Below are 27309 nucleotides of genomic sequence, written 5' to 3'. Positions count from 1 at the left end.
AATCCTATTTGGGATTTATATACCATTGTATTATTATTTTAACTAATTTGTAATAATTAAGAATGCCATTTTGGAGAAAGATAAGATATAAATTAGCAGATTTTCATATGATAGCTCACTTTAAATTATTGATAAATAATCTTGTATTATTTTGAAGATTTGACATATCTTTGTCTTTATTAACACTAATGAAATAAAAAAAAAATGTTCCATCACTGCATTACTTTTTTTGTCCAGGTATTTGGCTAATTTTGGTTAGTTAGACTTTGAATGTGTTGACCTATTTTCTATATACCACGTTTATGTTAGATACATCGGTATTTTAAAAAAGAATATCTCATAATGATATGGCATATAGTGCATTTTTCTTCTTGAGTATTTTGACCTCATAACTCATAAATGAGGCAGTAACCACAACTCATTTGAAACTTTTATAGTGAGGAGAGAGAAGTCCTTTAAATCATGGAGGAAAACATTTTGTTTTAAAAACTTAGATATAATGCCTCATTTGTTTCAAAACAGGATTGCCTTTATTTCATGCAGTTATGTGGCTCTTCAAGAATCAAATTTTAAGTAATAAAAAGAAAGTGATAACTGAAGTTTTAGAGAAACAGAAGTTTATTAAAAACTTTATGAGTGATACCTATGCCCACTTACAGAGCTCAAAATTTGAAGCCAGTTTTCATCTCAACTTTAGGTATTACAAATCATAGTTTTGTCCCATAATAATCCTTTCTAAACTTCAATTGAGCTTTCAATTTGTTAATAAAAATAGGTACTTTTGGGCTTTCTTCCACATCTCTTCAGTTTCATTCCCAGAAAGTGAGGATAGTGTATTCTTTTGGGTATATATCATTAGAAATGAATATGAACAGAGAGGAATAAAAAAATAGTATGGCTACAGCACTTCCATGCTAATGATGCATGAATATCTGTAATGGTATAAGGTGGTAAAGAACATTAACAAAAGCAAGTTGATTTTCAAAAGGTTAGACAGGATTTGTACACATCAGGATTCAGAAGGATATAATTATTCAAGGCAGAGTTAATGAAATTCAAATGAAAAGGCAAAATCTGAATATGAGTGCATGGATTTTGCATAAAGAAGAGAAAATGAACATGATACTTCCAATTATACTGATTGTTTAATAACTGTCTGAAATTTTTATTAAACCAAACTGAAAGGCATTCAGTAGATATAGTTTATTCATTATAGACCTGCATGACTGTGTCAAAAGGACTGATATATTTTAAGGGGTATATAGTAACCTAGATCTCCAAATACCTGAGTGTCTCAGTTTACTTTTTGACAGCTTATTATCATATATGAAAATTATGACACATTTCTCTGTATTAAAAATTATTGTATCTATTAGAACTTTATAATAAATGAGAATATTTAAAATTTATAAAGCTGAACTTTCTAGAAAATGAGTTGACAGTTTCCCAATGGTATCAAAGACTTATTTTGAAATATTCCATTTCTCATAAAAGTTCACAGGATCATCCCTTAGCTTGCCTTATTCACCTGGTATGCACCACTTCTCCTATCTATGATGACTAGATACTATGTATCAAGAGAATAGAAGGAATGAAATCCTCCAACTCTAGCCCAAAATTCTAATATTATTTTAAATGTAAAATTAGAAGTACATGTAGATTACCATTCCATTGATCATGAAGGAATAGGTGTCATGTATTTGGTCAAGGTATACACACTAAACGAAACTTTGTTAAAAGGTATAATTGTGTGATATAAGTTAATCTGTGTAATTCTATGAATTTGTAGTATCATAAGTAGATGAGACATCTAAATTAGAATTATTTTGTTTTTATATTATCTAAAAAGTGAGTACAAGAATCCTGGACCTGAATGACCAAAATGAAAGCATAAATGGACCAGCTTATATTTTAACTCATCTTTGTGTAGCTTCAGTCTGGGATCCTAAACACCATTTAATTACATTACTGCAAAAATGAGGATAGTCTCATCTTAAAGGCTGTGCAGTAATAAATGGCTGTGTTAGCATGCTTATCATCAGAACTCCCCAAGAGACCCTGCCACTGAAACCCTCAGCTGACCCCATCACCAGGCAGATGGCAGTTCATCAATTCAAAACAAAGTTACTGGAAAACTACTTTCAATTACAAGAGTTTTGCTGCTTATAGTATAGACAGAAGAGAGCAGAGGCCATTTATCTTTCTGAATTTGCACTCCAAATAGTATGTATTCCTTGTTCTTATAAGGAATAGGGAAAGAGGCACTCCTGACCAAGTCCAAACAGACTCTGAGCCCCAGATGCCCATCAGTCGAACACTTGAATGGCAGATAGGAAAGTGTAGATGCAGGAGGAGAAGCTGGTGCTCCCTTAGATCTTCAGGCTTTCAGGAGCTCTTATTAAAGTGTAAATTTCATCCTCAGTCCTACTTAATAAGCAGTTTAACTTAGCAAGAATCTAGCATCAAAGAGAGGAGCTGACAGGGAGATCAGCTCCGTGCTTTGTGACCACCTAGAGGGGTGGGATAGGGAGGGTGGGAGGGAGAGGCAAGAGGGAGGAGATATGGGTATATATGTATATGTATAGCTGATTCACTTTGTTATAAAGCAGAAACTAACACACCATTGTAAAGCAATTATACTCCAATAAAGATGTTAAAAAAAAAAACCAAAGAGACAGCTGATGTCAGGAATTTGGAGGAGAAGGTGCTTAATAGAAAGTTAGCTACCAAGCAAAACCACTTTGTCCCTCTTGTACCTCAGTCAAGATTAGGGGAAAAAAGTATAGGAAAGGTTCCTTTTGGTATGAATATCATAGATGTAGACCCCTCACATCCCACCCCATACTTAGTTTTCCAGGAAGCTTAGAATTACATTTTTAAATCCAGTTGTAAAAAGTATCCTTTTCTTAGGGTAAAACTACCCCTCTCATGACCTTACGGCTCTTGGTCTTTCAATCTTATATTCATGGTGCTAATGTTTGTGTATCTCTTATTATAAAATGTTTCTAACACGTTTTGGAAGAGAGGATATATAAATAATAAATAACCTTTTTACTAGACTTATCATCATGCATTTTTGATCCACTTTCCAGCCCTCTGTCAGCTATAATCTGGAATCTATATGAATTCAATAGAGGTCTTTTCAATATTAGGAAGCTAAAAGAATTGTTCTTTTGTATATCTATACCAGCACACTGTCCATGAAGAATCAGTGATGGTGATGACTGAAGAAATGCCTTTGGAAATTTCTTATGTGCCTTCTACTTACCTGACTGAGATTACTCATGTCTCACAAGCCCTATCAGAAGTGGAACAACTTCTCAAAGCTCCTGACCTCTGTGCTAAAGATTTTGAAGATCTCTTCAAACAAGAGGAGTCTCTGAAGGTAAAAGCAAAGCACTTTCATTCAGATTTTACAAGGTCATCATATTGATCATTTGCTGTACCAGAACATTTTACTTAAATGTATACCGTGAAGGCATTCTGACTTAACACATGGAAATCTTAAAATACTTTACAAGATGGTTAGCTTTAGAAATCTAGTGTAGAAAGAGAAACATAAAATTGAATAGGTATTTTATAATATTTAATGTTAAGAGACTTCCTAAAACAAAGGAACGCACTAAAATAATAGTTTCTTATACATTCAGGGCAGAAAGGACTCTCCAAAAAACAAGCTTTGCTAGACAAACAGTTTACTCCCAACTGATACATTACTTGTCTTTCTTTTCCCATAAAAGGGGAAATTAAATGAGGTTTTAAATTATATCTTTTGTATACAGTTTTAATTTTCTATTTCCACTTATAATATTCACATTCAATTTCAAATTAGTGTCAGTATCAATACCACAACATATGGTATCTAATTGAATAGAAAGCAATAAAATACTTTATTTAAAATCACCAGGCAAAAGCCTCCAACCAAATCCAGCTTTTTTTCAAATCACCGACTATAAGTTTATGAATTCTGATAAGACAAAACATGATGAAGAAGTAGGGTTTGAATTTTAGAGGGAAGTGTCTGAAGATAAATAAATGTAGCATCAAGAAAATGTACATAATAATGTGTGTCTCAAGATAATTTTTGTGATCATACATTTCACACTCAAAATGAAAGATAATAGTATAGCCAGAGCTTGGTATTTGCCGAAGCAAATGCATAAGATTATAGACAGAAGATAAGTTTGCTCTCAGCAGCACCTATTAGCTAAAGTATTTTATACTCTAAATGAATGTCTTGGGATCTCATTCCATATCACATATTTGCATAACTATACAAATAGATAAAGACGTTTGTCTTAGAAATCAGAGTAGCAATATCTCGAGTGACTTGAGTTTAATGTCTTACATCATATCAAATAAGCTACAAAATTATACACTAAAATAGAGTAAGGGATGCATGGATCTCTGGAACTACATCATTTTGGTATGGTGCTATTTCTTATTCTCTTTGAAGTAAAAGTCAAATCACTCATGGGTACAGTGAAGAAAAGAAAATCAATTGATAAAGGAGACATGCCAGCATGCCTGTCATACTTCACATTAACTAATTTCTCATGACAGCACAGTTTGTAAGTTCATCATTGTCATTCAATATGTAAATCACTGCTAATGAGCTAATATTCATTCCTTTCCATGTTCGTGGACATATAGGTCAGGAGAGCAGTAACCCTAAACTTATTAAGTTGCCAATTGAATATCTTTGTCTTCATACCTCTTACCCTGGCACACTCAGAATGATGGGCCCCTGGCTGCAATCATAGCTAATAATTTTGTTCTTTCAGATATATTTAATAGTATTAAAGCTGACACCAATTACAATGGTATTGATTACTGTGGTTTGTAAAAAAAGTATTATCGCAGTTTTAATTTAATTGGTTATTGAGTCCTCATTAGATGGAGTTTGGGGCATAATTCCATCTCACTCCCAGCATATCTCCTGCAGCAAGCAAATGGGCTTCCTACCTCTATGAGCTTTCTGAAGGGGGATAGTTTTGATTTCAGTCTTTTCAATGAATATGTACTTCCTCTTAAAGGCATTCATCATTGTCATTGTCTAGTAGTAAAAATAGAAAAGCAGTGCATAAATTGTACAGCTGCTGGTTGAGAAGGTTTGAAATTAAATTGTGGTTGATTTTATTCCTGACACATTTGCATGAATCAAATTACAGAACTGTAGTAGGTATCTCTGTGGTTTAACATACATATTTTTTAAGTATAATACAACACAAATAATGTGCAATAAGTTAAAATAATTACTTTCTGAACAAAATATAAATAATATAGCACATATGATTTCCATAGATGTATTGAATTCAAAAGCTACCTAATCATTTTGACAAGAACTAACCAGATAAACACCTATTTACATTGTAAATCTGCATTTAATAGCTAATACATTAGCTAAGGCATACCTAGCGATGAATGAGAAACACACACAAAAGTAATATTTATCCTTATGTCAAAGCCAATATTATCAATTAGTTGCTTAATTAGGCCTTAGTTGCTCAGTTAGGGATTGACATGGATAAAGGTGAATTATTAGGACAAAAATAAGAGCATGGGTTAGAATAAGGATGACAACTATGCTTTATCTTTTGCCAAAAGGGGGATCAATTTGTATATAGGGCTTAGGTACTCGATAACTTGTATTAACTAATTGATCCTCCCCGTAACTCTATGAAATATCTAAAATTATTATCCCCATTTTATAGATGAAGAAACTGAAGAAATATTAAGTAAAATAACTTGACAGAGTTGACACAGCTAGTATCGGTTGAGCAAGGATTTGCACCCAAGCCAAGTAGATTTAACCTCTGAGCTGTTAACCCCTATACTGTACCACCTTTCATGCAGTGGTTTCAAGGGTACTATGTTGAGCATAGCAAGGGTGAATTTGGGTAAAACATGGTAGAATACTGAGGACTGGTGTGGCCAGTTCATAGGAAAAATGTCCTGAGTTCTAATTCTCACTGAATCTATGCCAGTTCAAAAAGATTCCATAAAAGGAAGCAAGCAACTTCCATGTGCTTGTTGGCATTATCCTTAGTGAAATTAGTCACACAGAAAAAGAAAAATATTGTATGTTATTGCTTATATGTGGAAGCTAAAAAACAAAACAAACGAATGTAACAAAACAGAAGCAAACTCACAGATATAGAGAACAAACTAGTGAGTGGTTACCAGTGAGGAGAGGAAAGGGGGACAGGATAGGGGTAGGGGATTAAAGGGTACAAACTACTAGATATAAATAAGCTACAAGGATATATTGTACAGTACAGGAAATATAGCCAGTGTTTTATAATAACTTGAAATATATTCTATAAAAATATTGAATCACTATGTTATACATCTGAAACTATTATAATATTGTAAATCAACTATACTTCAGCAAGAGAAAAAGGGAGGGAGGGAGGGAGAAAGGGAGAAAGGAGGGAAGGAAATAAAGAAGGAGAAAAGGAAGGCAGGAAGAGGAAAAGAAAGGGAAGAAAAGAAAGAAGTCAGACATGCATCATTTCAGTTGTCTCATCTAAACTGATGATATTAAAGATTCTAAACTGATGATATTAAAGATGCTCTGGTTGAGGTGGATAAAATGTTTTGTGTCTTTAGTAGCCAGGGTGAGTGACAAGAAGTGTAGACAAATGGAGAAAACTCACAGATGTTGACAGGACAGTTGGGCCCAATGTAGAGCTTAGATAAGATCAAGAAGTAAAGTCAGCCTTTGTTCAACCTCAGCAGCACTGGGGAGAGCTTGTTGTAGCTGAAAAAGCCAAAGATCATAAAGCAAAAGTCGTTCAGTCTTCTTTGACTGGTTCAGCTTTTATGCAGGACCTTTGAGACCTAAAAGGAATTATTAGGACAAGGCAATAATGTAAGGAGTGAGGGAGGATTCATTCATTCAAACATCTTTATTAAGCACTTCCTATATAGCAGGCATTGCTCTAAGTGCTTAAAAAGCAGTAAACAAAACCGATGGACTCCGCCCTCATACAGCTTTTGTTAAAGCAGAGGGAGACAGAATATAAGCAAACAAATGGTGGACCGTCATAAAGTCTACCATTCATTCTGAGCGAGATAGGTTTTTGAGAAGATGACTGATGTGATCGGATTTATGCTTTAAAAAGATCACACTGGCTGCCCCACTGAGAGTAGAACTGTAGGGGATCAAGGGTAAAAACAAGGAGGACAGTTGAAGAACGGATGCCAGTGGCTTGGGCTAGGGTGGTAAGGAGAGATTTTCAGATTTTGGAAATGTTTTCAGAGAGAAGATAGAAGATTTATTTCTGTGTTCACCAGAAACTTGAGCATGGGTGTATAAAAGCCCATTCTCAGCAGATTTGGGGCTCAGGAGAATTTAGGTGTCCTGTGAACTTGGTAGAAAGATCACTTGAGAAATGTAAGATTTCTTTCTTCTCTGTGATAACTTTGCCTTCGGTACTCCACTCTTGCTGTGAAGCACAGGCAAAAGTGCTGGCGATGGAGATCTTATCACTCTGGTCAAAATCTTTCTCCTTTGGAATCTATTTCATCACATTTAAGCACAAATTTAATAATGTCAGTCACTTGAATGAAGACAAAACTAATGCCGTGAGCAAGCTGACTGGTTTTCTATTCTGGTATTAGGAAAGTTAGATAATAGAAGGAGGTACTGTATATACAAATCTGAACAAAATATCTGAAGGTAAATAAAATAATTAATGTTTCTGTGTAAATTGTAATACAGGGCCATGCTAGATAAAGGGTTAGATTTTTCACCAGTTTAATACTATTCAAACAAAAGAATATTGTAATTATTCTAAATTAAATAATCATGGAGCATATAAAGTATCAAGGCAAAATTTGTTTACAAATGCTTTTTGAATTCTACTTAAACTTTATAATCGAATAGTTTGGTGCATGGAAAAATATGACTTTTATTAATATGTTACCACATTGTAAGAACTGATATTTTGGACTGTAACATTTGGAATAATGTAATCATTTCATGATTTCTCTGAGAAAAATCAAGTTTTTCTTTTTTTTTCTTTTTAAATTTTAATTTAATTTTTATTTTATATTATAGTTGATTTATAATGTTGTGTTAGTTTCAGGTATACAGCAAAGTGATTCAGTTATACATATACATATATCCATTCTTTTTCAGGTTCTGTTCCCACACAGGTTATTAGAGAATATTGAGTAGAGTTCCCTATGCTATACCATAGGTCCTTGTTGATTACCTATTTTATATATAGTAGCATGTATATGTTCATCCCAAACTCCTAATTTATCCCTCCCCCCCACCTTTCCTCTTTGGTAATTGTGAAAGTCTGTGCCTCAAAGCGGGTGAGTCTGTTTCTGTTTTGTAAATAAGTTCATTTGTATCATTTTTTTAGTTTCCACATATAAGCGATATCATATATTTGTCTTTTCTCTGTCTGACTTACTTCACTTAGTGTGATAATCTCTAGGTCCATCCATGTTGCTGCAAATGGAATTATTTCGTTCTTTTTTATGGCTGAGTAATATCCCATTGTATATATGTACCACATCTTCTTTATCTGTTCCTCTCTCGATGGACATTTAGGTTGCTTCCACGTTTTAGCTATTTAAATAGTGCTGCAATAAACATTGGGGTGCATGTATCTTTTCAGATTTTGGTTTTCTCCAGATATATGCCCTGGAGTGGGATTGCTAGATCATATGGTAGTACTATTTTTAGTTTTTCAAGGAGCCTTCATACTGTTCTCCATAGTGCTTGTAACAATTTACATTCCCAACAACAGTGTAAGAGGGTTCCCTTTTCTCCACACCTTCTCCAGCATTTATTGCTTCTAGATTTTTGATGACGGCTATTCTGACTGGTGTGAGGTGATACCTCATTGTAGTTTTGATTTGCATTTCTCTAATAATTAGTGATGTTGAGCATCTTTTCATGTGCTTTTTCTCCATCTGTATGTCTTCTTTGGAGAAATGTCTATTTGGATCTTCTGCCCATTTTTTTGATTGGGTTGTTTGTTTGTTTGTTTTTATATTGAGCTGCATGAGCTGTTTGTATATTTTGGAGATTAATCCCTTGTCAGTCGCTTCGTTTGCAAATATTTTCTCCCATTCTGTGGATTGTCTTTTCGTTTTGTTTATGGTTTCCTTTGCTGTGCAAAAGCTTTTAAGTTTAATTAGGTCCCATTTGTTACAATTTGTTAGTTTTCATTACTCTAGGAGGTGGATCCAAAAAGATATTGCTGCAATTTACACCAAAGAGTGTTCTGCATATGTTTTCCTCTAAGAATTTTGTAGTATCTAGTCTTATGTTTAGGTCTTTAATGCATTTTGAGTTTATTTTTGTGTATGGTGTTGGACAATGTTTAAGCTTTTCAACTAGCACATTTATTCAGCTATAAATATATTTGCTTTTTTCAATTGCTTTTATGATTTGGGATTTATTTGATTTGCTATTTATTTTATTTGCTTGATTGACTTGCTATTTATATTTGTGAAGTACTTTACAAATATTAATCTATTTGCTATAATTGAAATCATATTTAAATCATTAATATAGTACCTCAATTTTTACTTCTCTTATAGTGAAGATATTATAGATATTTACTGCATTATAATTCATATTTATATGTACTTTGATAGTTTCCCTTTATGTTTTCTACATGTCTCTCTTTTATAGGAAATTATTCATTCTTTTCTCCCAGCCATTATTTTATCAGGCCCATCAGTTGTCCTACTTTGATCCCCATGCTTCAGTTTACTCCCATCTTTGCTAAAATGTACTTTAAGGACTCCCTCCGCCTCCTTCCATTCTCCTAGCAAGACTATTTTGATAATTTGCGTCCTATAAATTCTGGAAGTCAGAAACTTCCATGTTAAAACTTACAATTCATGATGCTGGTTGAAATTTTGTGGTTGCAATTAAGTTGTGTGGAGGTTTTCCTTTTATTCATGAACTATTCAAGCTGTTCTTTGACCAATTATGATGTCATGTTTTTTGATCTGTGATATATAATTACTGATTGGTTACTTATGTAAGGACAGTGCATCATCCTATGGAGAATGTTTCCACCAAAGTATATAGTTGTATTTAGGAAATAATTTTGACATGTGGCCATAAACAATGCAGGGGAAAAAAAATCGAAAGGACACCTTACCATAGAGCCACTAAATATAACTTTAAAAAAATTTCTTTAGAAGCTCAGAAAAAATTAATTAATAAGTACTTTAATGCCTTTTGATTGAACACCCTTCCCAATTTGATATGTCATTAATGTAGTGCCTGGTAACTAGATGAGGCATAAAGTGGATAAGAATTAGATTTATATAGGATGTTGCCTTCATCTGTCAGATAAAGACAAATTCCAGAGAGTGAAAATGAACTGGAGTTTGAGTCTTTGGTGCTCCAATTTCTCTTTCTCAGGTTTGAGATAGATCTACTCCCCAATGGCTGCTGTCACAACAGCTACTAATGGGTTTCTCTCATCCTTTTTTTCTCAGAAATAAAAGTTGTGTGCTCCTCTGTTAGCCAAGTTACAAAGGGTCTCAAGGCATTTTTGTTAACTAAAACTGCCTAAAGCTATTATTTCCGCCTTCTTAAAATGTGAAAGCAATCATGCAGGATTTTATAACTCTTAAAACACATATACGTGCATTTAAGTGTATGTGTATCCATTTAACTGCAGAGCTACATTTATTAAGATGGTGATACTGAGTCAGCCACAGCAAAAGATACAATTTTTACCGTTTGCAGTGGTTTGCAAATGAGCCACGTACTCCTTTTGACTTTTTCCCTCTGGTGACCAACATCCATCATACACATAACCACTAGGAAGAAAAAAATATCTTGTTTGTGTTGTTCACCACTATATCTCCAACTCCTAGGACGGTACCTACCACAAATAGGCACTCAGTGCACATCTGTTGAATGAATGGATGACAGTCTGGTAAATCCAGGTATGAAGTCTGCGATTGAAGAGGACAGAACAATGCTAATCTAGTAGTTCCAAGAATAAAAACTGATTTTTTTAATTTAAAAAAAGAAACAAAATTAGTCTCTTTTACATGATATCCAAACTCATTGAATTAAATCATCCATATGTATGAATTCTAACAAACTAAGCATATATACCAGCATGGAGAAATTTGCTCTAGGTTTGTACACACTGAATTTTAAACCAATCATTTATGAAAGTGTGTGGCAAGAAACCCACAAATAATTAAAATATTAGTAATATTTTTCCCAATCACTTGGCTTGCATTATATGGTTATGGCAAAAAATAGGCTAGAGTGGTTGGCAAGGCACTGGATTTGAACATGAAAGTCTTAAATTTAGACACCGAATCTGACTCTTAGTTGTGTCCTGGGCAAGCCACATAAAATTTCTGTGTCTCAGTGTTTTTAACTTTGAAATTAGATCAATGATAATACCTGTCCCAGCCTACTCAGCAGTAATATTGTGAAGATAAAGTGAAATCATGTAGGATTATCTAGAAAAATTCTTGTAAAAAATGTGTAATTATATAAATTTCCAATTTTGCAAAACCCATATTACTTCACCATATATCCAAAGTCTTAAAAATTATTGTAAATTAAATTTCCATGTAAATAATCCTGCAAACAAATTGCCTTTAAGAATGTGGTGAGGGCTTCCCTGGTGGCACAGTGGTTAAGAATCTGCCTGCCAATGTAGGGGACATGGGTTTGAGCCCTGGTCTGGGAAGATCCCACATGCTGCGGAGCAACTAAGCCCGTGTGCCACAACTACTGACCCTGTGCTCTAGAGCCCGCGAGCCACAACTACTGAGCTCACATGCCACAACTACTGAAGCCTGCGTGCCTAGAGCCCGTGCTCCGCAACAAGAGAAGCCACTGCAATGAGAAGCCCGTGCGCAGCAACAAAGACCCAACACAGCCAAAAATAAATAAATAAAATAAATAATTTTTTAAAAATGTGGTGAAACATAAAATTGCATACTTAAATGTAAAAAAAAACTTTAAGTAAAATGTTAATAATAGCATAAAATATACAAAAAGTTATTTCCAGATTTGGCAAGTAGCCTAAAGGTTAGAAAAAAAAAGTTTAAAGTTAAAAAAAAAGTAAAAGAAGAGAATGCACATAGGCTAAAAAACATTTGCGTTTGACAAAAACTTTGGTTAGAGAATCTTACTTACTTTCAATCATATTTACTATATTTCCAAAGCTAAGTATTACTTATTCAGGGGTAAAATTTTTCATTCTTCTATTAATTTTAGGTGCCAAATGAATAGCTCATTTTTTAATATTACTCTTGAGGATGCAGGCTCTAAATTGTTCCATGTTTCCATGTTCCATGGCTTTTACCAAGAATAGGATGCTATTTTTTAGTTTGTTGTTGTCATTATTGTTTCATGTGGAGTTTTATTTTTCATTGAAATATGTTGAATTCATTTTTTTCCTAATTCTATGTCAGTAATTTAGAATCCTTTGTTCTGAGTTCAGAACCATGACAAACTATTTAAAAGCATTGAAGCTCTAAGTGAAGGATACTTTAATCAATAGTGTTTTTTTTTTTCCCTTGGAATTATGAGACTTATTTTTGTTATTTATTTTGTTGTTTTTCTTTTGCCATTTAAAAAAGCTGATCTGTATCAATTTTCTTGCTTAAAATGGTAGTCATGAGCATGTTGATACTTTAATAACATTCAGTTGAATCTTATGAATTGGCATTATGTGGGTCAAAATGTTCAAACATTGGCAATTGCATATAGTTCAATCTAATACAATGACTTTTACCCATCTGCTTGTTTCTGAATCCTAATGCATGTAATTAAACAGTCAAGGAAAAAATCAAGAACTATGTATTGTAAATCACTTTAATTAATGGATACCAACTACTACAAATTCCCAAATTGAGTTTTCCAAACCTGAGGCAAAAGGATGTTCTCACCATTAGGGAAATCTCTGGGGTTTCCAAAAAGATAAAGAAAGGAGGAAGAGTATTAAGATCCCTATCCTAACAAAACATGTTGTTAACATGTTTTGTTTTGTCGTTTGTTGGTTTTCTTAAATTTGTGCGTTTAGGTTCAGAACAATTACATGAAACAGTGGTTTTGCTTTTCTATCCCAAATGTAAAATGCTGTGATAGAAAGCATGTTCTCCCAGTGTCAACAGCGTTAATCATTTATAAAATGGGCAAAATATTACCAAATATGTTTCCTTTATTTTCCAAAATAGTGTACTGTCATTTGTATTAATTTGTACAGACTTAATTACATTCAGTTGTGTATAGTAGTTATCTGTAAACTTGCTTGATGACACGTGCTAGATTTTCCATTCTTTATCAGAATAATAAGATGCTCATGATTGTATATTTAAATAGGATAAAATAGTATAAAGTGAAAAGAAGAAAGAAAAGCATCCTGTCCACATTTTTCAATCCCATTCCTCAGTGGTAATCAGTTTTTCAGGTCTCCCTGGATTACTGTATTGCCGTAGAATTTTTCTTCATAAAATCTATCTGCCCCTCCTTTGCTCAGTTACACAAGACTTAAAGGCATGTCCTGGTTCTAAAATATTTGGAAACATAGAATACCATATATCTAATTTTGAATGATGAGAAAAGCATTTGCTTCTACACAATTCTCCTTTGCTATGCGCAAGAGCCGATTTTTCTATCAAGATTTTTTTTTGTAAAAGATTTTGACAGTGTGCACAACATAATGCAAAATGTACCTATCACAGAAGGATTTATGAAATCATTTTTCGTTGAGTTGGTGCTGATGGCTAGGATTGTTGTCTTTGTGGAACAGTTGGAACAGTGAAGTGCAGGTTTTGCAGGTTTCTTTTTGTTCTCATTGGTGCTCTGTGACATCTGGGGAACTAGGCATAATTCTAAATGAAGGACTTTGTCTGTTGTTAGGTATCTGAGGTACTGTGAGGTAACCATGGAGAAACTTGGCCAGGAAATACAGATGGACTGTTATTCCACTATTTACTCTAACAGCTAAATAACCAGTAAAAGTAAAATAGAATAAACAGGGAGATGCCTGAAGCACGCACAACATCTGTTCAGGCCTGAATGCATGCCTGCAACAGTTCAAGAACAATGTAACAAACCTTAAAGGTTCAGTGGTTCCATTCAAATTGATTTTCATAAGCAAGTTAAGATTCAGAGCTTCAACTCAACTTTTCACTTCAAATTAACACATATGTATTGAGCCTCGAATACTGTGTTTAACTCTCTAAAAGAGAAATAGAAGATGTGATCCCTGTGCTCTGGTAATTTGTAACATTAATTGAATACACATGTCAGAGTTACACAAACAAGTTAGAAAGTAATAAAAGTAAGAGAGACATAATATAGACAAAATACACAGTATAAGGCATGAGTGTAACTGAATTTGTGAAGAGGAGCAAGCAATGTAGAAAGCAGAAACTGAGAATAATTTTGTAGAAGATAAAGCCTTTGAAATATTCATGCTTTGACTATAAGTGGCATTTGGCTACTACTGATTTATTATGTGCCAGGACCCATTCTAAATTCTTTACTTGTGGTAGCTTGTATGGTCACCACAGCAACCCTATTAGGAAAGCACTGTTATTATACCCATATTCAGAACTATCCAAGCTAGAGATGACGGTTTGGATCAGAGTGGCAGGGGGTTTAAGTCCTGAATACATTCTCAAGGTAGAGCCCATAGGATTTGGTGGCCAGTTGCATGTGGGTTGGTAGAGAGAGGATTCAAGGATAACACTAAGAATTTTGGCATGAACAACTGGGACAATGGAGCTGCCATTAACTGTATCATGCGGAAAACGGCAGGAGTATCAGGTTAGGGTGCAAGGTTGAGTGTAAGTTTAGTTTTGATGTGTTAAGTCTAAGATGTTTATTACACATCCATGTGGATATCAAGAGACATATTGGATATACTGGATATATATAAGTCAAAGTTCAGGAGATCATCTCAATTAGAGATATAAATTTTGGAATCATTCTTTAGTTCTTCCTCCACACTTGCTCGCAAAATATGGGTTTTTCTGATGTTCCTTTCCCAGCCCTCTTTCCTCTAACCCCGCCTCTGTGGACAATCTCAGCCACTCCCACAATCTAAATATCACCTTGATACAACTGGATCTTATTGGTGGAGTTGGAAAACGGGATAGGCAAGATGTCAAGAAGGTTCTGTAGATTCACTAATAGTGTCCAATAGTGGGCATCAGCAGATGTAGGGAATCAGCCATTGAATGATCGACTCGGCTAAAAGCTACAGCAAAGTGCTTGTGAGCTAACAGAAAAAGGAGGACTTTGTCTTTCCGACTCACTATCGTATCCCCAGTACCTAGACTGTATCTGGCACATGGTAGGTTTTCAACAGATATTTGTTGCGTTAATGAATGAAGACAGAGCTATAGCTCTCAGAGAAATGGAGAGAAACCTGAGGCCTAGCGGAACTTGGTAGGGCTACAGAGACCAGGGCTGTGTGGTGAAGGCTATGCTTAACAGTACTGAATGGTGCAGAGGTGGGAGAAGATGTGATGAAGAAGCTTTTAGTGAACCAAATAGAAATTTTCTTCAAGAAGTAAATATGTATAACTGATTCACTTTGTTATATAGCAGAAACTAACACACCACTGTAAAGCAATTATACTCCAATAAAGATGTAAAAAAAAAAAAAAAGAAGTAAATATGGTTTAAAAAAAATGTGAATTATAGGTGTTTAAAGCCATCTGCTCCCATGAGTCATTTTGGGACATAAAAGCTGAAGAATCACTAGAAAGCAATTTTACAGTTTTTAAATGAAATTCAATATACTTCAAGCCAGAATATAATTGAAATATGGAAGTCAGTTTTGGGGGAAAATACACTTAGACAATTTCATATTATCTTATATTTTAGCTTATTTTGTTATATATCTGAAACTATATTGTTTCAATTTTAAGATAGCTTTTCTTATGGAAACACTTTTACTAAGTGAACACTTGCAAAATTTGCAGTAAATATTTTATAAATAATTTCTAAATATTTTGTTACAAACTTTAAAATAGAAGACAGAATTTCAGATTAAAGTTTGTATACACATCATATGATCGACCTATTATTTCAAATCTTACCTCAGTAAGAGTTTTAAACTTAGGAATCTGTGTTTGAGCTTGCTTCTTGGTATAAAACAGGACTAAGGCTACCTATAAGTTATAGATTACAGAGAAGGCACAATAGCAATATGCTATTTTAAATAGCACTTTTAGAAACAGAAATCATATAGGCACTTTCCAGAATAATTATAAAATAATTATACTTGCAATAAGTAAGTAATAAGTAAGAAAAGACATTATAAATTCACTAAGTTCTTGTTTAAGTTTATTTTCATCAGAAGTGATTAATAATACATTCAATTTATCAGATATCACTGTCTCCTACTCCAGCCCCGTTCACTTTCTACAGTATCTAGTTTGACATTCATATAAATAGATTTACCATTTAGGTGGGTAAAGGCATGCTCTATAGTGGAACATTCTAACAGCAAGGGAGTAGTTGTTGCTTTACATTAAAAGGAAGAAAAACTGAGCAGCAGAAATATGCCCCTTATGATAGAGAACAGAGCCTAGTTAAGAGTTACTTGAGACCTTTATCTCAGCCTGATTAGTTGGCAAACAGGTGCCTTGTTTGGTTCCCTAGATCAATTGTCTGTAGTCTTAGTTTCTCTTTTTTAGCTCATTAAAGACACTTACTACATAATACTTGAATCAACAAAGTACTTATAGGTTCAAATTGTTTGTGTTATGAATACCCTTAAAAAACTGATTCTTTTCTTAAAGGGAAACCCACATTTCTAAATATTATTTATCTCAAAGCTGAGGCCTATATTACTATGACTGTGTTATCAATGAGCTCTTCTTTAAACAACAGGCTTTTCACCTCTAAATGTGAGTTAAAGCAGTATAGTTCATAGTCTTCTGTTTTCCCTTATTGTACATATTTGGACTTCATCTTTCAGTTGCAAAAGTTGCTTCACTATCAAAATTTTCTCAATTAAAAGTGTATAGGGCTTCCCTGGTGGCGCAGTGGTTGAGAGTCCGCCTGCCGATGCAGGGGACACGGGTTCGTGCCCGGGTCTGGGAGGATCCCACATGCCACGGAACGGCTGGGCCCGTGATCCATGGCCACTGAGCCTGCGCGTCCGGAGCCTGTGCTCCGCAACGGGAGAGGCCACAACAGTGAGAGGCCCGCGTACCGCAAAAAAAAAAAAAAAAAAAAAAGTGTATAACTAAGGGTAACTTATTTGATTCTGTGAACCAGAGTGGAAAGGATGCTATTTTGAAATATCAAGGACTTAAATTATATAGACTTATGTATGCGTGCCTTCCAGAAATTGAAATTTCCATTTCCAGGAAGAGTGACTGACAAATAAACATCTCACAGAATTGAAATGGGGAGTAGGGAGGTCATTTCATAGGTGCATATCAACATCAGGAAGGAAGTTGACTAAAAAGTGTGTGCTTCCTCATTTTGCAATCATATTTTCAGGTAAGGTAAGGAACTATTTCAGGGAGAGAAATGGAAATAATATACTCTGTAGTGATCCTAGGGATTTTTCTATCACCATAGCAACTACAGTGACTATGGTTTCATTTTCAGAGGGTCAGAAACTGTAAAGATCACTTATTTCTAGACAAACTAAAATAGTAAAAAGCTATAAAAGATCTCATCTCTGACTTTAAACTATGGAAACTGCTACAGAATTTTCTTTGGTGCATATACCATTTTTCTGTGTGCAGTGCCTCAGGGACAAGAGTATGTGTAGGGACTTTAAAAAGGATTTCCTGGACTCCAGCCAATTTTGACAGCATTCTCTGAGAATGCACCAAGGAGCTATTATCTCGGTATCCAGGGAGTATGACATCTCCTACCCCAGTTCTTGCTTTTTGCTTTTCTCATTTAAGATAGAAAGTTTTCTTGCTTTTACAACATGCTGCCCAGAATTGCTAAAACTGTTCATAACTTGATTCTAAGCAATTCCATCACTCTCCAGAGAACTGGGAACTCTCCAGAGATTTGGATTAAAATCAGGAAGCTTTGCAAACTCAAATCATCAGAGAGAGACTATATATTCTCTCACACACACCCCGCATGAAAGCCATGAATGGATTACTTTTAGACCAGTGGGGAAGATCCTCCTTCTCTTCTCTTGAATTTTACCCCTTTAGGAAATTACAGCTATTCATTTTAAGTGTTTGGGCTCCCAACACACGGACAAATGGGGCTGGTTGCCCCAGTGTGAATTTCAATAATCAGCATGTCAGTCAGCTGGATGCTTGGTATCAAGTGGAGCACTTGTCAGAGTTCTGGAATTTTGCCCTTGGGCTGGCAGCCACATTAACATGGAGTCCGTGACTCACATCAACAGGATTTGAGCCAGTGCAAGCACTGGCAAAGGTCATTTTGTCAGGCTGTCCAGGTCAGCAGAGTTAACAGAAGCAGAAGAGAAGTCATGTTGGTGCACCTGATCTAATCCAGCTAGTGGGGTAGCCCTAAATATTCCACCCAAGACTCTAGTCTCAGAGCCATCAGGAGATGGTAATGAAATTTTGCCAGGTGGATAAAAGAAAGAACGAATATAAGAGGTTTGCTTGAGTGAAGGCACTTCTAGGACATAGATAACATATACAAGATCCATTCTGTCTTTTAAAAATTTTTGTTATATTCTCAGTTTTGTTTTTATTAGTAGTAAACTTTTCCTCCATAAAGAAGTGTCTTATGTCAAATAAAGCAAACCATAGTGTAGTACTAAGCTATTTTCAATTTTGTAGTGAAAGAGGTTGACAATGGAAGACAGTCTTCTCTGTCCAGATTTACATTTCCATACTTTCAATATGCTGAGATTGCTCTTGATAAGATCACCAGTCACCTCCTAAATATCCACAGTTGACTTTTTACTCCTGTTCCTAGATGCATTTGACTTCTGGGTGGCTCCCTCCCTCCCTCCTTCCTGATATTCGTTCTCCCTTTAGTTTTAAAATATTTTACTCTTCTGGTTCTTCTCCAAGGTCTGATGAGATCTACTCTTCAGACATATTCATCTCCAACCTCGACCTCTGCTTTCCACAAAGGGTCGTCGTTAGGCAAATTTTCTTCTCACGCTTTCACTCTAACAAAAGTTTCTGAGCAATTTGACCATCTCTCCTGTAATGAAACAACACCTACTACATTCCACTGACTAGCAATTCTGTAACACTGGCAGAAGACAATTTTAACCTGCATTTCTCCAGATAAGGAATCTCACAGGATATTTCTGTGTTGGCATGTCTTCCTTTCTCTCACATGGTAATACTTGTTAGATACATATTCTGACCACAGAGTTAAATTGAGTTGCTTAACAAAAAAATAATGAAACCTTCTAATCGCAAGGTATTCATGGACTTGAAGACAACACCTTGGAATTTTATAAACAATCTCTCTCTCTCTCTCTCTCTCTCTCTCTCTCTCTGAAATTCACTCACATCACCCATAACCATTGTGTCTAGCTGATTTGAAGACCTGGGAACACAGCTGCTTTCCTCAGGGTCCCATTGTAAGCATTGACTTTTGCCCCTAAAACCGACATTATCTATATCCTCACAAGATTCTATAGATTAATCTTCCCCCAAGACAAGTCCTCATGCACCACAGTCATAAAGTCTTAGAATGAGGCAGGAAAGCTCCCTAAGATCTACCCATGACTTCTCTCCTGCTGCCCAATGGAGTTTGCTTCAGAGCCAGCCTTCTGGGAAGCTGCAGGCTTAGCAACAGGCACCCCCTATCTAGCCTAGTCTCCATCTCACACATGGTTGAACCACCCCAATTTTGCCTGCAAGTCAGCAAATATGTTCATTTTATTGATACCTGTTAAGTTTTTATATTTATACAGTTCACCCTTGAACAACATGGGTTTGAACTTCATGGATCCACTTACATGTGGATATTTTTCCACAGTAAATACTACAGTGCTATACAATCCATGGTTGGGTGGATCTGTGGATGCGGAGGAACCACAGATGTGGAGGGCCAACTGTAAATTATACACAGATTAACCCTCATTTTGTTCAAGGGTCAACTGTATTTATTTATCCTGACAGGAAGCATGTGATCTCTGGGTCAGAGAACATCTCACTAATTACTCAAATCCCCATGAGACGTGCAGTGAGGGCCAGATGTACAAGACAGAAACCCCAACATTATAAACATTAGAGCTTATATAAAGGATTTGGCACATCTGATAGAGACAGACAGACAGACATGGAGGGACTTGGGTGGGTGAGGGGAGAGAGAGGCGGGAAGAGAGAGACAAACAGAGAGAGACCTTTGCTCTGGAATGTAAACACATCCTCTCCAGAGAGAGGGGAAGGTCTAGGTCTGTTATCCTCAGAATGTAAGTTGGAATGTAAGCAAAGGGATCCAAGAAAGATAAGCTTCTAAGTCTCCCTGGAAAAATGCACTAATCTAAACACCAAGGTATGTTTGCTATTCAATTATCCTCTAACCCAGATGCCAATGTTCTTTGCTCAGAAAGGCCAGACCGTGTGGAAATGTGAGAATACGTATGGCCCAACGATATTTGCCATCTCATTCATATTCTCAAAGTCTGTTGCCAACTGCCTATTGAATGTCTATCGTCTGACAACCCAAAGGCTTCATAATATGTGTCCAGAAGGAAATCATCTGTTACGCACGCACACACACACACACACACACACACACACACACACACACACACAAATGCATGTGCACACAGAACCTGTTCATCCATCTGAAATCCTTTTACTCAGATATCAGTATTCATCCGGATGCTCAGGCCAGAAACCTGGGAGTTATTCAAGTCTTTCCTCTTCTTCACCCAACAAACAGTCACTGAGTTCTGCCAAGTTTCCTTCCTAAACAACTTTCTCAATTCAACTCAATTATGAAGGACAACTAGATATTTGATTACATTAATAACACTTTAAAGTTTTTAGATGTAGGATATGGTATTATGTGTACTTTCCTTGAAAACAATTCACGTATATTGGAAACATGCTGAAGTATTTATGGATAATATATCAATTTGTTTCAAAATAATCCAGTTGAGGAGGTGAATGGGTGGAAATATAATGAAACAAAATTGTCCATGGTTTCATAAGTGTTGGCACTGGATAATGGGCTCATGGGGGCTGTTTGTACTATTTTCCTTTTTTCCTTTTCTGCTTTTGTATATATTTGAAATTACTACACATGCACACACACACGTCATGGTTCCCCACTGTCTACTGAATTACATGCAGTATTTTAAAGCACATTATTAATCATCTCCAGCCTCTGTTTTCTGACCCATCTTCCCTGATCCTGTACATTTCTGAAATGTCAGTCGTATACGGCTACTCATGTTCCCTGTCATTGCATGTGTATTACCTACTAAGTATGATGTCCTTTCCACTTCAACTACTCAGCTGTGTCTACCCCAAATTGCACTTCCTTTATGAGCCCTTTCCTTGGCTTGTGACCATATATGATATATGATTCATTCCTTTTCTGAACTTTGAGAAAAGATTTGGTACCACTTAGACCACTCATCAAATAATTTCTCATCATTTAACTGGGACTTCTAAACTATAATTGTTTCCTTCAGTTTCCAAACCACATCCTCCCTTACTACCTCAATGAGATCAATTTAAAACTTCTTCAAAATGAATAAAACTGTGCTTCACCTACCTTTACTTTCTCTGTATTGGTCCTTGTACAGGAAAGAGCTCAATAAATGTTTACTCAATTGACTTGTCTTTGACAATGCAGATGAGCAAAATAACCAAATTCACATTTGTAAGACTAGACAAATATGTAAGTTTTTAGCATTTTTTGAACATTAATATTTTAAAAGATTTTTATTACTTAATGGCATTGTGTATTTTCCCCTTAAATATAATCTAGACTTTAAAATTATGGAGTTAAATTTTTAGATACTTTCACTTATTCAGCACAAATGCACTGGGTACCTACCATGTGCCAGGCACAGGTTTGAGCTCTGGAAACCCAATATAGATCAAGACAGGTAACATCCCTGCACTCATAGGATCTAGTCTAGTGATGTAGAGAAACCAGTAGTTGTATAATTTCATGTTAGTCATAAGTGCCATGAAGACAAATGAACAATACAGGGAATACAGAGCAGTTGGCGCTGCTACTTAAAATGGAACAGTAGATAAGGCTCTTCTGAGATGAGAAAGAAGTGAGGAAAACAGCCATATAAGTGTCTTGGAGGGAAAGAGTATTTTTGGCAGAGAGGACAGCAAATGCAGAATAAGGAAAAAATAAGATGATAATGTCAGGCAGTGTACAGCCAAGCTAGGTAGAGATTTGTAGGCCATGATAAAGACTATGGATTGGGAATTCCCTGGCGGTCCAGTGGTTAGGACTTGTCGCTTCCACTGCTGGGCGCGGGTTCAATCCCTAGTTGGGGAACTAAGATCCCACGAGTCGGGCATCTGGGCCAAAAAAAAAAAAAAAAAGACTATGGGTTTGATGAGGAGCCATTGGAGGGTTTTGAGAAGAGAATTAATATGATTTGATTTATGTTTTATAAGAATTTCTTTGGCTGTTGTGTGGAGAATTGACTGGGAGAGGGGCAAGACTGGAAGCAGGAGGATCATTTAGGTAGCTATTGTGATAATCTAGGTGAGATATAAGGATAACTTATATCATCAGTGCAATAGCAAGGGAGATAATGAGAAGTGGTCAAATTCTGGACATGTTCTAGAAGTAGAGCCAACAAGATTGTCCAACAATTTGAATACTAGAGATTAAAAAAGAAAGACCAAGGATGATTCCAAGGTTGTCAGCCTGAATAACTATCAATTGATATGTCATTTACCAAAGGAGAGAAAACCATGGGAAGAGAAGGATACGGGGATGCAGTTCAGAATGTGGTTATGCTAAGGTTGAGATGCTCATGAGACATCCAAGTGTCAAGAAAGTACCTAGATTTGTGAGTCTGGATTTCAGAGTTGAGGTCAGGGCTGGAGATGTAAGTTTGAGAGTCATTGTCATATAGAGATTATTTACAGTCATGGGACCAAATAAGAGGTAATATAGATAGACAAGGAAAGGTGTCAGAACTGAGCTAGAGCACTCCAATATTAAGAGATTAGTAAGATGGGAAGGATTCTGTAAAGCAGACTGAGAAGCAGTGGACAAGAAGGTGGAGGAAAAACCAGAAAAATTCAGGTTACAGAAGTCAAATGAAGGTAGAGTTTTAAGATGGAGGGAGTGAGTAATCACCTGTATCAAGATGAGGACTGTGAATTATCCATTGAAGTTGGGCATGTTGAAATCACTGGGGTTCAAGGCTAATGACTTTTAAAAGTCAATAGATTGGTGTGAGATGATATCTCATGGTAGTTTTGATTTGCATTTCTCTAATGATTAATGATGTTGAGCATTCTTTCATGTGTTTGTTGGCAGTCTGTATATCTTCTTTGGAGAAATGTCTATTTAGTTCTTCTGCCCATTTTTGGATTGGGTTGTTTGTTTTTTTGTTATTGAGCTGCATGAGCTGCTTGTAAATTTTGGAGATTAATCCAGTCAGAATGGCCATCATCAAAAAATCTAGAAACAATAAATTCTGGGGAGGGTGTGGAGAAAAGAGAACACTCTTGCACTGCTGTTGGGTATGTGATTTGGTTCAGCCACTATGGAGAACAGTATGGAGGTTCCTTAAAAAACTACAAATAGAAACTACCATATGACCCAGCAGTCCCACTACTGGGCATATACCCTGAGAAAACCAAAATTCAAAAAGAGTCATGTACCAAAATGTTCATTGCAGCTCTATTTACAATAGCCCAGAGATGGAAACAACCTAAGTGCCCATCATCGGATGAATGGATAAAGAAGATGTGGCACATATATACAATGGAATATTACTCAGCCATAAAAAGAAACGAAATTGAGCTATTTGTAATGAGGTGGATAGACCTAGAGTCTGTCATACAGAGTGAAGTAAGTCAGAAAGAAAAAGACAAATACCGTATGCTAACACATATGTATGGAATTTAAGAAAAGAAAATGTCATGAAGAACCTAGGGGTAAGACAGGAATAAAGACACAGACCTACTGGAGAACGGACTTGAGGATATGGGGAGGGGGAAGGGTGAGCTGTGACAGGGCGAGAGAGAGTCATGGACATATACACACTAACAAACGTAAGGTAGATAGCTAGTGGGAAGCAGCTGCATGACACAGGGATATCGGCTCGGTGCTTTGTGACCGCCTGGAGGGGTGGGATTGGGAGGGGGGGAGACGCAAGAGGGAAGAGATATGGGAACATATGTATATGTATACCTGATTCACTTTGTTATAAAGCAGAAACTAACACACCATTGTAAAGCAATTATACCCCAATAAAGATGTTTAAAAAAAAAAAGTCCATATTAAAAATGCGAGGCCATTAGTTACTTTGGGGGTTGATAAATTTCCTTTCTTCTCTTTCCATAGACAGCTGAATCATTTTTGACTTGCTTTAAAATTTCAATATTACAGAATATAAAAGACAGCCTGCAACAAATCTCAGGTCGGATTGACGTTATTCACAATAAGAAGGCAGCAGCATTGCAAAGTGCCACACCGGTGGAAAAGGCAAGGCTACAGGAAGCTCTCTCACAGCTCGATTTCCAATGGGAAAGAGTTAACAAAATGTGCAAGGACCGACAAGGGTAGGTACCACTTTCCTTTTACTAAATGATTATACCTGTCTCCCAGGAATTCTAGAGTTCATTTCAGTGTTCTCCATGGAAAAAAAGAGAGGTAGGGAGGAAGAGAGGGAGAAGTATCACTTTCACTGGAAAAAGGTAAGTGGAGTAAGAAAAAATAATGATGAACAGTTCAGACTAATGAGCTGAATTCAACAAATTTTTCTGTACTGAAGTTAGTGTTACGTCGGAGCACTATAATATCCTCTAAAATTTCAGGTAATGTCAAAACCCATCTGGTCATTTAATTGAGGTGGTTTAAATAATTGTACAATATAAATTGTATACCTTTGGTCAAATCTGTATCCTATAGATTTATAACCATTTGCTATACTTAGATTAATATATTGGAAATATAAGCTGGCAACACAAAGTTGATTTTCGTGTGTTGTTTCTGTTTTGAAGGTGATCCTTTACATTTGGAAGTCCCCTCACTTTTTTGCTACAAGGAATTTGTTGATTTAAAATAATTAATTTTTAGTGCTTCCCTTAATTAAAATATCCAACTGTTGACCAGATTTTTAAAAGTCACATACATTTCTTAGCCTCATACTACAAGAAGATATTGTTTTATCTTCCAATTTTAGGTTAAAAGGAATAAAGTTGTAATGGCTTAAAACAATTGGTTTCAAAGATTTGTTCAAGACCATCTTCTTCATTATTCTCAGAGGAAATCAAATCATTTTTAATAATTACAAAGAACCTCCTTAATATCTCTCAGATCTGTCCATTTCTTGCCATCTTTACTTCTATTTTTGTCCTTCATTTACTGCATTAGATTCCTAAATCAATACTTCTAGCAGAAATCTCAGTTGTCTCCAGTGATCATCCCCACTTTGTTCCCCATTATCTTTCATCCAGAATTGTTTTTCTGAAGTGTAAGAAAACTTACATTCCCTTTAGAATAAAGTGCAAACTTATTAATTGGGGATATAAGGCTTTCACATGACCCCTGCTCCTCTGGTCAGCCTCACTGTTTATCAATTCCTGCCTGCCCTACAACCCCTCCAAATTCTGCTCTATCACTATTAAATTGATTTAAAGATTCACAAATGTTTTCTGCCCTCTCTGGCCTACCTGCCCTTCAAGTCTCATATGAGATGTTATTTCCTTCTTAAAATCCTAAAAATATTAGTTGATCATAGAAAGTTAGATATTAGTTTAACATTAATGGAATATATCAACATACTATTTATGTATTTGCAGATGTCACCAGACTTGGTGGCTACTCTGTAGAGGACCTGCTCCAAAGTGACCTATTCCTAGAATTTACTACATAGCAGTCGATTTTATTGATTGATTTTTTCCTTTTATGCCTCCTGCACAAGCACCTGAGAGACAAAAGCTGTGTTTTATTTTGTGTGGTATGCTCAGGATTAAGGTAGTCTTGAGCACGAAGTGGATGTTCAGTGTGTATGGACTGAAGCCTCCTGCAAGAAGCCTGAGAATATGTTTCCCTGGATGGTCCAGTAGTTCTATCTCAACTTACTGGAAAACAGTGGGCCCTAGGGTATCCAAAGCCATTCTTGATAAAGGGAAAGAAACTCAGCAACCCTATGTATATGCTGCAAAAGACAAACTCATATTGCCATCATGGTACACCTCTCAGTAGCCCACATTGAGTCAAAATGAGCTTTTACAAGTTGCTCCAATGAGGTCAATTTCATCACTGTCTTTTGGGGTGCTCATTCCACTTTGGAGATGTTTTTGTCTTTGTTGTCTTCTCTCAGTGTTTTCTTCCAGCCATCCAAGGCCGCCAACACTATCCCTTAAGAACCTTGCAGGGTTCTTGGGTAGCCAGTGGTTACTGTGCTTCTATAGACACCTCCCATTCTTGCACGAAAGCAGAGGTGAAACTTTCTGCTTTCTGAGACTTCTCCCCCACTTTATGTCATCTTTGGTCTGTGAGCTGGGTATTCCCTTATGACAGTCATACAACTCTTTCCCTTTCAGTTCACCTTCAACCATAGTCTTTAAAAGAAGCAGAAGACTAATGCCATTCCACAGAGAGAGTAAGCTGAATTCTCACCCCACATCTGGGTGGGGTCTTTCCTGAATTCTCACCCCATGTCTGGGTGGGGTCTTTCCTATGTCTGGCAAGAGATAGTGTGTCACTAACGCCAGTAGACCCACTCTTTTCTTATCCAGATTCTGCAAAAGTATCCTAATTTTTCTCTAACTGGGTTCCTCTAGGAATTGGTCAGGAGCTGCTAAATTTCCTGTGACTTTTAGTCTAGTCTCAAGTAAAACTGTTTTAAGTTATTGCTTGTGAGCACAGACACTAGAGTTCAACTTGTTTTGGAATCCTGGCTTTCCTGCTGACTGGATTTATGTCCTTGAACAAGTTCCCTAACCTTTATGCTCCACAATTCCCTTATCTATAAAATGGGATAAAAATATTTTCTAAGTCATAGAGTTGTTATGAGGATTAAATGACACAATGTATGTAGAGTGCTTAGCAGACTGCTTATACATGATAATGACTCGATCAAGCTTGGCAATTTTGAAGATAAAAATAATGGTCTTCTGGCTCTTATAGTCTTCATGCCTGCTAATTCTTTCTTATATGCTTTCACATTTTCCTGAGCA

General features: G+C 36.0%; 1 protein-coding gene across 3 annotated transcripts in view; it reads left to right on the top strand.

The window, feature by feature from the left end:
* Positions 1–27309, top strand: part of DMD (dystrophin) — a 2124682-nt gene that overhangs the window by 890938 nt on the left and 1206435 nt on the right. For all 3 annotated transcript variants that reach the window (XM_060001925.1, XM_060001919.1, XM_060001920.1), the window contains 2 exons: positions 3191–3385; positions 24512–24684. In XM_060001925.1, the coding sequence (XP_059857908.1) occupies positions 3191–3385; positions 24512–24684 (368 nt within the window). The remainder of the gene's footprint in view (positions 1–3190; positions 3386–24511; positions 24685–27309) is intronic.

The sequence above is a fragment of the Delphinus delphis genome, chromosome X (assembly GCF_949987515.2).
Source record: "Delphinus delphis chromosome X, mDelDel1.2, whole genome shotgun sequence".
NCBI classification, from domain to species: domain Eukaryota; kingdom Metazoa; phylum Chordata; class Mammalia; order Artiodactyla; family Delphinidae; genus Delphinus; species Delphinus delphis.
The sequence above is the reverse complement of the archived record's forward strand: the minus strand, read 5'-3'. Positions and strand labels throughout refer to the sequence as shown.